The sequence below is a fragment of the Chiloscyllium plagiosum genome, chromosome 9 (genome assembly GCF_004010195.1).
Source record: "Chiloscyllium plagiosum isolate BGI_BamShark_2017 chromosome 9, ASM401019v2, whole genome shotgun sequence".
NCBI classification, from domain to species: domain Eukaryota; kingdom Metazoa; phylum Chordata; class Chondrichthyes; order Orectolobiformes; family Hemiscylliidae; genus Chiloscyllium; species Chiloscyllium plagiosum.
Genome location: NC_057718.1, coordinates 41,562,858 through 41,579,251, shown reverse-complemented (window position 1 = coordinate 41,579,251; position 16,394 = coordinate 41,562,858). Strand labels below are relative to the sequence as shown.

The 16,394-nt window shown below is 40.0% G+C and overlaps 1 protein-coding gene across 4 annotated transcripts in view; it reads left to right on the top strand.

The window, feature by feature from the left end:
* Positions 1-16,394, top strand: part of tgfb2 (transforming growth factor, beta 2) — a 98,671-nt gene that overhangs the window by 20,894 nt on the left and 61,383 nt on the right. For 3 of the 4 annotated variants that reach the window (XM_043695790.1, XM_043695789.1, XM_043695788.1), the window contains one exon: positions 10,655-10,818. In XM_043695790.1, coding sequence (XP_043551725.1) covers positions 10,655-10,818 — 164 coding nt within the window. Of the gene's footprint in view, positions 1-9,702; positions 9,827-10,654; positions 10,819-16,394 lie in introns of those variants that run through there. The other variant, XM_043695791.1, reaches the window with a different exon arrangement.

The following is a 16,394-nucleotide window of genomic DNA, read 5'->3' as shown; positions in this document are numbered from 1 at the left end:
GGGATTGAATTTAACAGTCAGCATGTAAATCCAAAGTATGAATTACATAATTTAACAATAAGAAGTTGTTATTAGCAGCTCAATATTTGTTTTGAAAATGTCAACACAAATGTAATGTCTGTGATGATCATGTGGGAATGCAACGTTTCCTGTAAACTAAAAGATTAGACTTTACCAATTGGTAGATTAGAAAAAGACCAAAATCCACCTAGTTCATATTCTATCATTGAGAGATGTTACATGATACAATGGAATGGGAATGTTAACAAGTCTTGGCATCCCATTTCTATCAATCAGTTTGCTATAGACCCAAGCATGAGGTGAGAGAAATCAGTAATGATGGAAGATTTTGTGAGCCACAACTCAAAGGTTATCTATTCCTCAAAAGCATGCTTCAGTTTCCACATGTCACTCCTCAAATGATTCACACATCATTCAGACGCATCAATATTATGACAGAATTCTATCTATTTTGCATTTGAAATAAGACGTAAATGTTAATTATGAAAGATGAACTGTAATTTCACATTTTTCCCTGTGTAGTATAACTGCACAGCAATATAAATCAAGAACAAGCAAATGAAAAGACTTGTATTTCAAAGTTTTGCTGAAAGAAAGAGACGTGGGGGCTAAATTTTGCCAAAAATTATGTTAAGTGTCAATTTCAGGAAGTTTCACAGAGGGTCTCTGTCCATGAGCTCTAGCAAGTTATCTCACATAATGTTCTGCTGCTCACCTCATTATGGATGCACCACGCCGGAAATCGCTCACTTGCGCTATCAGTCTACTGACCAGCAGCAGAAGTATTGACAAGAACTTCTGGGATTTAGTCCACTAGTGCCATATTCAAACTCCAGCTGTGCACCAGGTCAAATACTGCCAGCCACAAATAACCCTTCACACAGCGGGAGGGAAGTGTAAAAGCAAGGCTTGCAAGGCCACATAGTTGGTACTGGTGACACTTCATTGGACATAGATATGCATATTCATAGAAGGTATTGCCACTTTATATTATCACCAATTTGTTTGACTGTTCTTGTAACTGCAGCTACAAGATTGAAGTTACAAGGGTTACCCATCCTTAGCATCATACCAATTTAAAACTTTGTCTGAAGGATTGCTACTCTTTTCAACATAACATCTTGTCTTGGGGGATATCAGAGTATTGTAAAGGCTACAAACATTTGTTAACATTAACTTTTATTAAACAACAGGAAAAGCAAAGGAGCAGCTAATAAAAAAAAAAGCTGCATTTGCTTCTGGCAATAAATAGGGGCTGCATGCCTTTCAGTCAACAACAGATTTACAGTCAATGATTGATGACCTCTTTCAACTCATTTCAATTGGATACAGATATCTGTTAAGTTCTGTCTGACGTCTTGTACCTGGGCTGTCATAGTAAAGGTACCATTCTTCCTGCTCAATATCCTCATCTTCCACCTTTGGAGACTGCTTACACTCTCACAGCACCCATTATATCCCCTCCACTTCTGCAAAGCACAGCTTGCAAAGATTATGTGGCACATTACATGTCTGGAGTATACTACAACCCCCCTGGCCCATATACAGACCCAGATATCAGAACCTAACTTTCAGGAAGCCTGTTATCTGTTCTACCACAGCCCTTGGCCTTGTCAAAGACTGAGTAACATTATATTTGCGCTCAGCCTTAATGAGGGGACCTTCTGTAACTCCTCCTCATCCTGTGGGGACCTTCAGCTGCAAATTCTTCATGGAGAGACAGTTCAATAGCTGCTAGAGTTTGCTGCTGGCCTTGGGCTTACTGGTTCATTTGTTCTTCCTCAGTTTCTCTGTGCCTTCAGTGAGGATAAACCCTGCTGTGACTGGACCCATTACCCATGATTGCAATGAACCTGAGTGAGTGATATCAGAAACATCAAGGGTCTTTAATAACGTGAGCAGTCAGCATTTGCATTACTCACATTTGGAATAGTCCTTGTTGCAGTGGGACATGGAGGACCCTGACAAGGAGGGTTTCTGTCCATGGACTTCTGGTGTAGTGGACCTTGTTTCAATGTTTGTAACACAAGCCATATCACACAAATACAGGAGGAGATTGGAAATGTGGTAGGATTACTGAAACCATGCGCCAAACCCCCCGCCCCAACACCCAGCCCCATCTCACCCAATAAAAGGCAAAATTCCATGTACGAGTATGTTGTTAAATATTGTTAAAGGTGAGAGGATATCAGTCTGTGCCTGTGTGCAGCCTCTGAGACTGTAGATTGTCTTTGTGAATTGTGGCCTTCAGGTGACACTCTTGAGGTTAACTGCAATTACTTCAACCTCAAGAAGATGATTGTGATCATGATGCAGTGACAATGACATGGTCAAGGTGCTTGTGACCAGGATTTGTCATCAACACAGTTGGTTACTGATTGTGGTTCATATACAAAATTCTATGATTGTAATGTCTTTAACCTGTACTGTGTAAGTGCTTGATAAATGGAATTGGCCCTTGAAGGTCCTCAAATCACTTACACATAGAGTCGGCCCTTTCAGTCAGGAGGAAAGTTTACTCTGCCCACTCCAGGCATGGTGCGGCCATTTTTAATTCCCATTGTGCATTTGTGATTGAGATGAAGATGCAAGCTAATGCCTGTCACACTTTGCAGAGTGACTAGCAGGCTCAGCCTGCTAATATAGATGATCTTCCGAAACATTCAAGTTCCTTTCTTCTTTGCGTTTCCTGTCAACCCCTTCATTCCAAATGTTCTCACCCAATATTTTCATTTAAACCTTCATCTACCAACATTATCCCCTGAGTCCCAGTCCTACAGTTTTGTTATGCCAACTGTCATGACATACTGTTCCCCCAATGAAGCCAAGGTGGTGATGAGCATTGATAAACCCCCTTCCCACAGTAAACTGTGACCTCCAATGCATTATAGTTTCCCACCCTTCTACGTATTGAGTTATAAGCCTTTACAGTCTGTGTCCACTCGACATCCCATTTTGCGTTCTGAAATTCCCACAATTGACTTTCCCACCACAGTAGTGTACCTGATAAGCCTACTTGACTTCAAGTCAACTAGAACCCATAGACTGACTGTCCCACGGCCAATCAACTTGAAAGGCGAGGTCATACTATTGCGTGATAAAACTCCTAATTGAACACTGTGCAACTCAGTGACTGACTTACTGCTAATCCCCAGATTGTCTGCACTGATCCTGCAGGTCTGACCATGACCCAATCCCTGGGCTAAAGTGATACAAAATTCCTGACCTCGAATGCCCCAAGTGACTGATCACATTCAAGCACATGGACTGAGATTATACAATGCTCTGAACTGAATATGGCAGAACCCCCTGACTAATGACACCAGATCCTTAACTTGATTAAAACCTGCTTCCTTTAGACGTTGACACATGGAATGTATTTGAAGCAAATTCAGTGAGTTTGCCATATAAGTTGCGGGCACATGTCTGTAATTGTGATATTATTGTGAAATGGTGCTGTTGACACATAGCTACACCCATGCCTGGCAACCATGACAAACTGCCTGCCTTTGTATCTGTGCTAAAGGGCAAAGCCACACAGGGCAAAGATGCTATGAGCATCAAAGTAGGCTCAAAGTGAGTGAGTGCTAAAAGAACAAGCTAAGAGCTCTGAGATGCACTGTTACAATGCACAAGCTAGGTGCCTGTGCCTATGTTCGAACTGGCCTGGCAGCAACATTGCCACAGAAGGTGTCAGTGAATTCCAAAGTACAATATTGAAAGGGTGAACTATATCATATCTGAGTTGGAGATGTGCCATGTTGATGTGGTAAGGCTGGTACCTGTCCAGTGCCAACCAAATGAATGAAGGATGTAGATGGTTGCTGTTCGTGGAGCATGCCATGAGATGTTGGGAAATATTGACCAAGGTGGAGGTCTGGATGAGCAAGCAATGAACTGGAGGTGCTTGGTACGTGCACACACCTTCATCTCAGGAGCGACCAACATTAGTTTCTCTATTCCTTTATTGCTGATGAAGGGCTTTTGCCCGAAACGTCGATTTTGCTGCTCGTCGGATGCTGCCTGAATTGCTGTGCTCTTCCAGCACCACTGATCCAGAATCTGGTTTCAAGCATCTGCAGTCATTGTTTTTACCCCATTAGTTTTTCTACACTGTGTGAGAAAATAGCAAACTGCGTTGAAATAATGAGATTATATAATCATCATAACTTATTTGAGTAGAGTGCACCAATAATTGAGCCCCACTCTTCCATTAACTGTCACAAATGTGTAATGATCCAACTAAACCCCAAGATTAGATTCCCTACAGTATGAAAAAGTCCCTACAGTGTGAAAAAGGCCCTTCGGCCCAACCAGTCCACACCAACACTCCGAAGAGTAACCCAACCTGACTCATTTCCCTCTGACTAATGCACTTAACACTATGGGCAATTTAGCTTGGCCAATTCACCTGCCTTGCACATCTTTGGATTGTGGGAGGAAACCGGAGCACCCAGAGGAAATCCACACAGACATGGGGAGAATGTGTAAACTCCACACAGTCACCCGAAGCTGGAATTGAACCTGGGACCGGAATTGAACCTGGGACCCTGGTGATGTGAGACAGCAATGCTAACTACTGAGCCACCATGCCACCCATAGATGATCAAAATGCATGACTAACAGCTATTAAGAACAAAACGAATTCACACTGTGTTACATAGAGTCATAGAGATGTACAGCATGAAAACAGACCCTTCGGTCCAACCCGTCCATGCCGACCAAATATCCCAACCCAATCTAGTCACACCTGCCAGCACCCGGCCCATGTCCCTCCAAACCCTTCCTATTCATATACCTATCCAAATGCCTTTTAAATGTTGGAATTGTACCAGCCTCCATCTCTTCCTCTGGCAGCTCATTCCATACATGTACCACCCTCTGCGTGAAAAAGTTGCCTCTTACGTCTCTTTTATATCTTTTCCCTCTCACCCTAAACCTATGCCCTCTAATTCTGGACTCCCCCACTCCAGGGAAAAGACTTTGTCTATTTATCCTATCCATGCCCCTCATAATTTTGTAAACTTTTATAAGGTCACCCCTCAACCTTTGATGCTCCACGGAAAACAGCCCCAGCCTGTTCAGCCTCTCCCTATAGCTCAAATCCTCCAACCCTGGCAACAACCTTGTAAATCTTTTCTGAACCCTTTCAAGTTACATCATTAACAGGAAAATAACTATTTGTTGTAAATAAACATAGTCTTTAACAAATGGCAAACAAAACGGATTAGTCATTAATAAGATGCAGCTTAAAATATACTGCATTAAAACCCCAAACACATAACAGATTCATCCATAATTGAGACAAAGGCAGACAGCTTGACACAAATTTTACTTGTGGGAAAATATAAACAGGAAAGCAAAAATTCTCTGGTTCATACATCCGTACCACAATGGCAGAATGAGTGTTTTAAATTGTTACTTTGATGTTTCTTTGTGTTGATGATGTAATGTTGTCTGTAGAGTGATAGTTGATCTCCCATTTAATAGCCAGTGGGGTGGATCCAGGTGTTTTTTTGTATTCAAATGTTTTCTAGTCAGAGTCTTTAAATTCTGTCTTTTGTCACTCAGAGAGACACAGAGAGATGCTTCTTGTTTGCAGGCTTCAGGATGTCTGAGTGCACTGCAACTACAGGTCTCTAACAAACTGCAGCCGGACCATTCCAAAGGCTGTTGTTAGGCAGTCTTTCCTGAACTCAAAGGCTCATGGTGCCACTTTGTCCCAAAATGTGTACACCTGATTCTTCTGAAAAGTGCCATAATCCCATGCAACTGAAATGTGCACCATATAATCCCACATGATTTTCAAGTTTCAACAATTCTCCTGGTAAATTTTATTATATAGTTATGTACAAGAAAGAGGAGGGACTAGTTCACTAGATCCATATATCCCATTGGATATGAAGCTAGATTTCAGATCTGAAATTTCAGCTCCTCTTCTGGGGTACACTGGAGAGAAGATCTGACTCAGGGACAGAAATGGTGTCACGAAACCACATGCTCTTTCACTTCTGTTTGGAAACAAACTATTACATTTTTACTTCTGATTTGTCCATCACTCAAACTATTTACTTAATTTCCAAAACATAAACTAGCATTTTAGACGAAAACAACTAATTTTGGGGAAATATTGAAGTCTGTCCAGAAAGGGTTAAGTGTGTCCTTCTGTAGTGGGAACATGAATTAGTTTAAACTGTAATTTTGTAAAAACAAGCCAAAACATCTGTTAGCCAAAGGTGTTGTCATGGTGACCTCTATATCCAAAAACATATTTCATGTAGGTTGGAGCAACTTGCTATCCAGGCCACTTACATCTGTTTTTATTGGCCAGTTTTTGTTTTGAGGTCACCTGGACTCTGTAGACTATGGAAAATAATCCAGAATGTAGGCAATGTCAAGATTTGTCTGGCAGCATTTCAAAGCCTATATTTGAAGGACTGCTGCTGATAATTGTCCGTTTGTCTTGCTACCAGATATTGAGAAGAACATACCACACGCAGCCAGGAGAACAAAATGTTACTCCATCAATATAAAGGATGGCTTAAATCAAAATGCTACATTCCCTATAATATTCCCTAAAACTAGAAAGTTGGAAGAAGAGTATGGTGTTCAATTCCTCTATTTGTCTGAGATCATGGCTAATCTGTATCTTTACCTCATTTACCCTCAGTTCATTTTGTTCCTTATCCCTTAACATATTTCTATCATAAATGTCCCTGACAAAAATCTACAAGTCTCAGCCATGAAAATTTAAATTCATCTAGTCTTAGTAGCTTTTGGGAGGAGAGAGACCCAGACTTCTGTTACTCATTGTTTGAAGAAAAGCTTCCTGATTTCACGTTACCCTGGCGATACTCTGGACTCCCCACCAGGGCTGCAGACTCCTACAATAACACTGTTAATTTGTTATGTTATCTTACATTTTATTATCCTTTTGGTTTGCTTGTACAATGTTCAGACTCTGTCATCTAGTTACAGGACTTCACTCAGAGGCTGCATTGAGCTTAATAGTATATTCTGTTAACTGTACATATATTCCCTCAACTCTAACTTCAAATGTTGAAGGTTGAAAGGTCAGAAAAGAATGGATTGATATGTATGATTCCACTTCTAGAAAGTTGGATTTGTGACTGTCACAGCTTGAGAAAGGAACATTTCCTGTGTTTCCTGCTCAGTGCCTTGTGTACTTCCAAGAGAGGTATATTGCTGATTGTATTGTTTCTCAAGCTGGCTATAAGTGATGGGTGTTAAAATTGCGGTCTCATATAAGTGATACCGCTTCCTCCAAAAAGTGAAACACTACTGTACATGCACATTATTAGGATCAAAATGGATTTACAGTACATATATGGAATAATATACTGATTCGGGGAGTTAGATTTGTTCTAGTGAGTAGATAGGATGATGTCATTGACATGCATTGGTTTCTGGGGCACTTTATCAATGTCAGCTGTTATACTGAAGCTGGCACAGTTCCTCGAACACTCAGCCACCTACTCAGGAAATGTTTCTGGAGGTGCAGCAGCCAAAACTCTGTATAATTGGCAACCCTCTACAATGATTTTCAAGTCAAATTTATGCGTTAAACTTGCGGTGAAAATTCCAGATAAAGCGAGTCAAATATTCACAAAGGATGACTTGAATAAGATTGCCTCTGCAGAAAAAGACTATTCAGGACTTCACTATAAATAAGATGGAAGTTTTGTTCAAGCTGAAAGGCTTAAACAAATAGATCCTAAAGCAAAGTTGATATTTATTCCAGTTGATATTTATTCCAGAACATCTGAGGGGCACTGAAAATCATTGAGAGAGTCATTGGGCACGATGAAGATATCAATGGATTAGAAACATATTCATTTTCAAATGTAGAGTCAACAAGGTCATAGCTCATTAATTTTAATTTAATTTTATGCAAATTAATGTAACAATTACCGAGGATAAATTGAGGATTGTCTCTATAAACTGACCCGAGCTGACAGCAGACAACATAGCTTTCTTTGGGCAATATTCTGCCAGATTAAATTCCTTGACATCTTTTAGGATGTAGCAACCCAAATAAACAGTGCTAATTCCTATCATGTGCAAAAGGTGATTGAAGAATCTCTTCATAATTAGAATCTATGCTATGGGGATTAGAATAAAACTAGTGTATGGAACAGAAATTGGATAATGGATACAGCTGCATAGGTATTGATTATTGGGGTATTATTGGGGTCGTAGAGTTATGAATTCCGCGAGGAGTCCCAAGGCTCAGTGTTGGGGCCAATGTCATTCCTAATATGTACCAGTGGTGTGGATTCAGAAATTCTAATGCAAGCTTGTCAAATTTCATGACAATACCAGAAATAAGAAGAACAGTTATTGTTTAGAATGAACAGATTAAATTAAGTCAAATGGTCTTTAATATTGGTAAATAAATTGTGACCTTGTGGTGGTAAAGCTAACATTATTTTGCTCTTTAACATTATCCACAGGACCAATGTGATACTTGTATTTAGTCAGCACCAATGTGATGCTTGTATTTGTTACAGGTTTCACTTTACTTGACTCGGAATTAAGTCCTAATATTAATATTGAATTGTTATGTTGTTAGTTAACTTATTTTTTGGGGAAAAGGGTTGAGTTTACACAAACATATTTCATATAATAATTCAACAATCAGAATGGAGAGTAGACAACAACTGAAAGAACTGCAAATGCTGTAAAACAGAAACAAAAACATAAGTTGCTGGAAAAGCTCAGCAGGTCAGGCAGCATCTGTAAAGAGTTAATGTTTTGAGTCCAGTGACCCTTCCTCAGAACTGATTGTAGGTGGCATCCTTAGCTACCATCAGTTCTGAGGAAAGGTCACCGACCCGAAATGTTAACATTGATTTCTCTTAGATGCTGCCAGACCTGCTGAGCTTTTCCAGCAATATCTGTTTTTGTTGGAGAGTAGACAAACTGTATTTATCCTTAATTTCCTCTTGTCTTTTTTTTCAAAAATTCATTGGCTCTCTATTGCATACAGTTCCATGACTTCCAATTGTTTTCAATATAGTGCCCAAGTGTTTATGATTTGTGTATAACATTTGGCATTGAGTATTAGGAGGTTACTATACAATGGAAATATCACAAGAGAGTCTGAATCTGTCCATTCTAGGATTCATACACATATCTCCAGCAGGGGCCACTGGATAATTTGGGTGCAGGAGCCCTAATCTACTTCATGTTAATTCTAATTATCTCATACCCAACACTCTCCCAACAGAAAACAGGAATTCAGAACACATCACATCAGGGAATTTCCTATCCTGTAACAGTAATTTGCTGAACCACTGGGAAACTGATGGAAACAGCTTGACTTTGATCTCCAGATATGGAGGCACAATATGTTTGCACCATTCAGACCCAAAGAGTTTTACTCGTCAATTATGTTTGCAGACACCTGCTATTACTTATATTACTTATTTTGCTCTAATACATAAAGGTTTTGAAAATTACCAGGAGATTTTAGTTTTTAAGTGGCTCAAGTATTGCAGTGATTATTACAAATTAGTAGTTATCAGATTGTGGGACACCTTTGGTTAACAACTAAACCAGAGGACGGCTTTTCCATATCCACATGTTGAAGTCCTTAAGATACACTACCATTTTTCCAAAAGAAAAGGGAATTAAATTACAAGACTGGCAGAAAGAAGCCGTGAAATCAATGCCATGAATTTTAATTCAAACCGTTTCCCAACAGGAAAAGAGAACATATGTATGCAGGATAATACACAGTTGAGAAAAAGTAACAAGCTAGTTACTAAACTGAAGAATCCAGGTAATGTCAGAAGTGGCAAAAGTGCAGCTCAAACTGTTCAGGGACCTGAGCTGAACCTACAAGATTAAATTACAGCCTTTTACTTAATTTCTACCAATATTATTTGTTACATAATACTTTCTTCACTAATGCTTATGTTAATGCCTGATATCTTACAGAATGCAGTCTGTGCTGTTAAAATGAATTATTAGTTTGGCAGTTCCATTAGAGCAGATGTTTTATTAATATCCTGACTAACTGTGATGATACATTACTTGTGAAGTACTTGCTATGTGTTACACGGAAGGGCAAAATAAGGGGCCATTTAGAAATTCTGAGGTAAAGTTATGGGGAATAGCGTCGTGTGTATTAGTGCTGTAGAGTTAAAGTATTGTAATAGTAACATTTTATCTTACAGCTCAGCATTACAAATAGGTTTAGAGGGGTGCTGGAAAAGCACAGCAGGTCAGGCAGCAGCCAAGGAGCAGGAAAGTCGACGTTTCAGGCAAAAGCCCTTCATCAGGAATAGAGGCAGGGAGCCTGCGGGGTGGAGAGAGAAATGATGCCTACTTTACATGGAAACCTGAGGCTTTTTACCCTCTGAAGCAAGTTGTTATTACATAATGCCAGGTTCAGAATGTGAAAAATATCATAATTGAATGGTTCATATTGAAACTGATTGTTTACGAAACCTGGGAGCAGGGGTCGTAGACGATGCAATATGTAGGACATCTCAGATAACTGACTGAAACTAATACTTTGTATCCTGGCATCAATAGTTTTTACACATATACAAGCTGGTCTTTGCTGATATATTGACTTGCCATTACTCTGTGCTTTTTCATGTAGATGTCATCCCGTCCCAACAATATAACCCATACTTCAGACGTGTGTATTTAGATGTCACCTCAATGGAGAAAAATGTTTCGAACCTGGTGAAGGCAGAGTTCAGAGTGTTTCGTTTACAGAATCCAAAGGCGAAAGTAGAGGAACAACGAATAGAGCTTTATCAGGTCATTTTTCATTTTCATTAAGTTAATGCATTTAATGCTTATTTTATTTATAGCTAATTTAAACGTTTAGTAATTGTTGGATGTCCAGTTATTGTGTATTAATTCATTGCGTAACTTTTGGAGAGACTTTTTATTGGAGAGAAACAATGTGCTCTACATATATGTATGTCAAATATTGAAATTATGTCTTTGGCATTTGGGGCTTGCTTTTATAAAATCACACCAAAATATCCTAAACGCCTTGGAATTATTTTGTGCTGAGATTAGTTTGATGCATGATCCCAAGATGATTCAGCATAATACTTGGTAGCTGACTGGGGTGGTGATTAGCATTACTTGACATTTCTTAGTGAGCCATGTACTGCAAGACAAGAGTTTTTTTGTATTTCCAGCATTACAACCCCTGTTCTATTTTCATGATTTGCTGTAACTTTGAGATACGTCACTTTGATATTAATGTGAGTCAGCAATCTGCTGTGTTACACTCAAAATGAAGAGACAATTGTAACATACAACAGTTGATCTATTCTAATACTTAAAACATTTGGAGCAAGTTTGTTTTTACTTCAAAGGCTAAGCTTCACTGAGTGCACTTCAAAATGCTGCCAGATTACCAACAAAATATTGCTTAAAAACTGTAACGTTTGTGGAAGAGAGTGTGTAATGCTACCAAATGTTATCTGCTTTGTACCCACATATCCCATCACAGCTTTTTGGCTTCAACAATATAAAACACATGTTCGTTTCTCCTCTATATCACAAGTAGTGAATGTATGGGGCAAACCAGCAGCGTAAATTAACTTATGTGCCACTGCAATCTTCAGTATGACCAATTTTTTCTATGTTGTAGGCAAAAGTCTAAGTTTTAATTTATTTTCATGAACAAAAACTGAATTGTTGAAAAGCCTGAAATCTCATGGACTAAAAAATGACTTGTCTGATTTAATTATTTTAAAACAATGGCACTGGGATTCAAGGTTGTATTTAAGGTTATGTTTTCAATTGTTGATTTATATTCAAATTGTCAACTTTTTGGTGTTTATGAATTTTTAAAATATGACCTACTATACATTCAGTATTTGTGAGTTTTCAAGATCAGTATTGATGTACTGATATTTAACTAGTATAATATGGATTTACCAAAATATTAAGACAATTTATGAGGCAGAATGAGATAATAATATTTGATACGTTAAATATGATTTTCTCATTAAGCTGCGAGCCATGCTGAATATGATATTGAGAGTGTAATTTCTCTGTTCACAGTACTGGTCATAGGGGAGGGTATTTGTGTGTGTTCTTATGATATTCCTATTACACATGAGATTTAGCTACATTCATCTTGTTGTGACTGTAAATGCTGGAGCAGTATGTGAAAGTAGAATGTCAGTATTGCTTCCAACTTTGGTGTTCCTAGTGAAAATGGTAGTATTATGGTGGATTAACATTGTGTCCACTTGTGTCAAACATAAAGCTGGTACACATCAGAAGCTGTGGCATGTGATGATGTCATTAGCTACATCAATGCAGCTGTCAAGATGCATATTAATTTTTGTCTGAATAAGTTTCCTTGGAAACTCTCGCAAAAGTTCCTTATGTTGAAGATACAATGCAAATGCGAGTTTTGGGGGTTACTTATCAGCCTATGTCCATATCTTGGATTAACTCCAATAACGAAGAAATGAAGAAACTATTGTGTAGAATTAACAGCGGCTTAAATACAAAGCAAAATGGAACTGTTGCAGACTGGGAGAGCTTTAAAGCAACCAAAGGATACACACATTATTATCAACAACTTGCCTTTATATTGCACTTTCACCATTAGAAAACATTCAAAGGCACATTCCAGAACCTTTATGAAACAATATTTCACACTGAACAATGCAATAAGATATTAGGGCAGGTGATGAATGGTAGGTCTTTAAAAGCATTGTTGAGGAGGAAAGAGATGTGGAGAGGTTTTGAGAAGAAATCCCAGAGTCAAGAGACAAGGCAATGGAAGAAGTGACTACCCATAAACAACGAAATGTAGATATGCAAGAGACCAGAACCAAAGAGGCACAGAGAGCAGTGGGGTTGCTGGAAGCTACAGAGAGAAGGAAGTGCATGGAGGGTTTTGAAAACAAGAAAGAGCATTTTGCAATCAAAACTTTACCTTTCCAAGAGCCAAAATTGGTCAGTGAGCATAGGGGTAAATGAGACTTGGGCTGAGTTAATATACACGCAGAAGTGTTTTGGATTAAATCAAGTTATTTTAGGGTTGATCAGGACAGTATTGGAATAATTGATTGCACAGAAAACATAAGCCATGAGCTATGAGAAGAAGTACAGAAAGAGCTTACGAGGAATTTCAAGGCTGATAATAGAAGAGTTTCAGAAGTAGGGCACATGGTTTATAATACAGATTCACCTGAATAATACTGGAAGTTAAAGGTTTATATCATGCAGACATGTTGCACAAACTAGGGGCTGATTTTCACTCAGGTTGATAGTGATAAGACTATGCAGTTCCTATTTGTATGCCCTGACTATCATCCCCTCCATGCATTTGCAAAAGAGCTGTGGTAAGGAATAGACAGTTGATCACCCTTTTCTGGAATGCAGCTTTGGAAAGAAGATCTGGAAGCAAATGGAGTGATTTTTGTCAAGATCCATCCCAAAGACACCTGTGACATGTGATACTGGGCTGTTATACAGATACACATCAGGATAAAGATCAACAAGCAGCTGTAATACTGAGCTGTTTTCAGATGCTCACCGTGATAAAGATCAAAGATGGCGGCACAGTAGCACAGTGGTTAGCACTGCTGCTTCACAGCGCTAGAGACCCGGGTTCAATTCCCGCCTCAGGCGACTCTCTGTGTGGAGTTTGCACGTTCTCCCCGTGTCTACGTGGGTTTCCTCCAGGTGCTCCGGTTTCCTCCCACAATCCAAAAATGTGCAGGTCAGGTGAATTGGCCATGCTAAATTGCCCGTAGTGTTAGGTGAAGGGGTAAATGTAGGGGAATGGGTCTGGATGAGTTGCGGGTCGGTGTGGACTTGTTGGGCCGAAGGACCTGTTTCCACACTGTAAGTAATCTAATCTAATCTAAAAATCTAATCAACGTACAGCTGGAATACCAACATCTCACTAAAAGATGCTGTTTGGTCTGCAGAAAGTCTGCTGACCTATCAGTGCAAAGGCTGCATCATGACTAGGTGTTGCAGATTGGCCCATTCCATGGTCCAGTATGAATTATTAAAACCATGATGTTTTATGTGGATGGGTCCTTATCTGGCATGGATACAAATTCCCTACCCAATTAAGGCGAATTCTCAGAACTGGCCATCCAGTTTGAGGAAAAGAGCAATGGAAGGCGGGTAACTGGGGCAGGGGGTGCTTCAGTCAGAAGATGCACTCTCAGAAACTTCTCAAAATTTATCTGAAAAAAAAACACAATAAAAAGCAAAGTTACCACAGTGGAGGATGGGAAGGCGTGGCTTGTGGGGTTATTGGGCCTGTGTGTTGCAGCTGTCAGCTACACCCTCACTCAAGTGTGGACAAGCAGAGCAGGCTGGGGGTGGTGGGGGTGAGGCAAAGACATTGGCTTGCTGATATGTGTCAGCTTCCAGGCAGCTGATCCACTCCTTGCCATGTCTGCAAACAGGAGGCTGGGAAATTGAAGTTGTCCTCCTCAAGGCCTACTCAGCAGACCTGTCAGTTAGCCGAGTTGTCTGACTTTCCAAGGCCCTGAATCCACATTCATCAGAATGATGTTGAGAACAGGGTCAGGATGTCAGCGTGGTGGCTGGCCTTGTAATCTTCAAGTCTTGCTGCTCAGTTTCTGACATTAGTACAGCTTAAAAATTCAGCCTCTGGTTGGATTTCATTGAGAACAGGAAATTGAGGGTTGATTTAATCAAGGTATTGGAAATGAAGACAACAATTTGCTAGGGTAGGCAAAGGGCTAGTTTAATGAGGAGAAAGTGAGGACTGCAGATGCTGGAGATCAGAGTCAAAAAGAGTGGTGCTGGAACAGCACAGCCAGTCAGGCAGCATCCGAAGAGCAGGAGAGAACCTGATGAAGAGCTTATGCTTGAAACAACACCTGACCAGCTGTGCTTTTCTAGTGTCACACTGAAGAAAATTATTGGTTAGATAACCTATTTCATCTGGTGGTAGAAGCCCTAACAAGGAGAAATAATCCTTAGGTTGGAGCTGAAGTATTTAGATGTTAAATCATGAAGCACTTCTTTATACAGAAGATAATAGGAATCTGAAATGTCGCAACAATCCTTAAAGGCTATGGATGCTGGATCAATTGAAAACTGGTTTGTGAGATTTTTCTTACAGGATCCAGATGAAAGGCAAATAGATAGAGTTGGGGAACTGAATAACTTATTCCTTTTCCAATATTTCTGAGCTGATAACTATGACTGACCTGAGTCCAGCAATGTTCATTGGAAATTTTCTTTCCTTCCAATTTCACAATTATATCTGTACATGCAACAAATGTGGAGAATTGGAGTGTGGGCTTTCTCCTTTGTGATTCTACCCAAAATAGCAGGGAAAATCAAAACATCTAAGCCCCTTGCCCAATCAGTAATCCTCAAAGGGCTTTCTCCTGTTGACCCCACTTACCCCCTTGTCCCAGGGTGGCCATGGGAAAGGTGACAGTAAGGGCCAAACTTCTGCTGTCCTGTTGGATGCGCAGAATCGGGAAAATTTCCAACTACCAAAACCAACTCTGAAAAATCTTACCCAAAAGGTTGCATTTTCACTCCATGGGCAGGAGAAAACTGGAGTCTGGTCAGCCCCGTCTGGAAATAGTGCAATGGGAGCTGCAGAGGATGCCAATGTTGTGGTGGGCTGTTTAAAAAGCCTGTTTGTTTTTGGACCTATGCACTGTGGGAAACATTTACAAGCTGAGAAGGGTGGGAATGGGGGCATTGGATGGCAAATATGGAGGCACCAAGATGGGATATGATCTTGGTCGATAGGCTGTAGTATTGCTGATCCACACAGGTCATTCCTTGAATGAGAGACTCACCTTCCCATCATTTCACCGAATTTGGTGGTGAAATAGCTTTCTTACTCTCTCCTGCCTTCCACTTCTCAGCATATTGTGGAAGTGAATTGAACCCTTTCATTGCCATTTAATTATGGACTTAATGGACCTAATGGCCTCATAAGCACTATATTCCCCTCCCCCTCCCCTGTATTATGGGGACCAGACCATGCAAGGGTGCGAGCATAGTAAGCCCCCAATAAAGAGTCACCGTGGGATTTTCCTTGGTGTTAAAAAGCAGGGGATTTAAATGATTTGACAGCTTGACAATTCCATCCACCTTGTGTATCGTTTATGCACATTCATGTCTACTTTTAACAAGTCAGAAGTGCTAGTTGAACCTTTCCAAAAGGGTGTCTGACATCTGCAAAAAGACTCCTTAGGATTAAAGCTTGTGATCTCATTCTTCAGGAATGTAGGATGAAAAATGCTTCTGACTGAAGACTGCTGTAGTTTTACTTATGGAAATGGCCAAAAATGTGAACCACCCCTGGTCCCTTGCTGTCCTCCTGTCTCCATGAAAGCTTG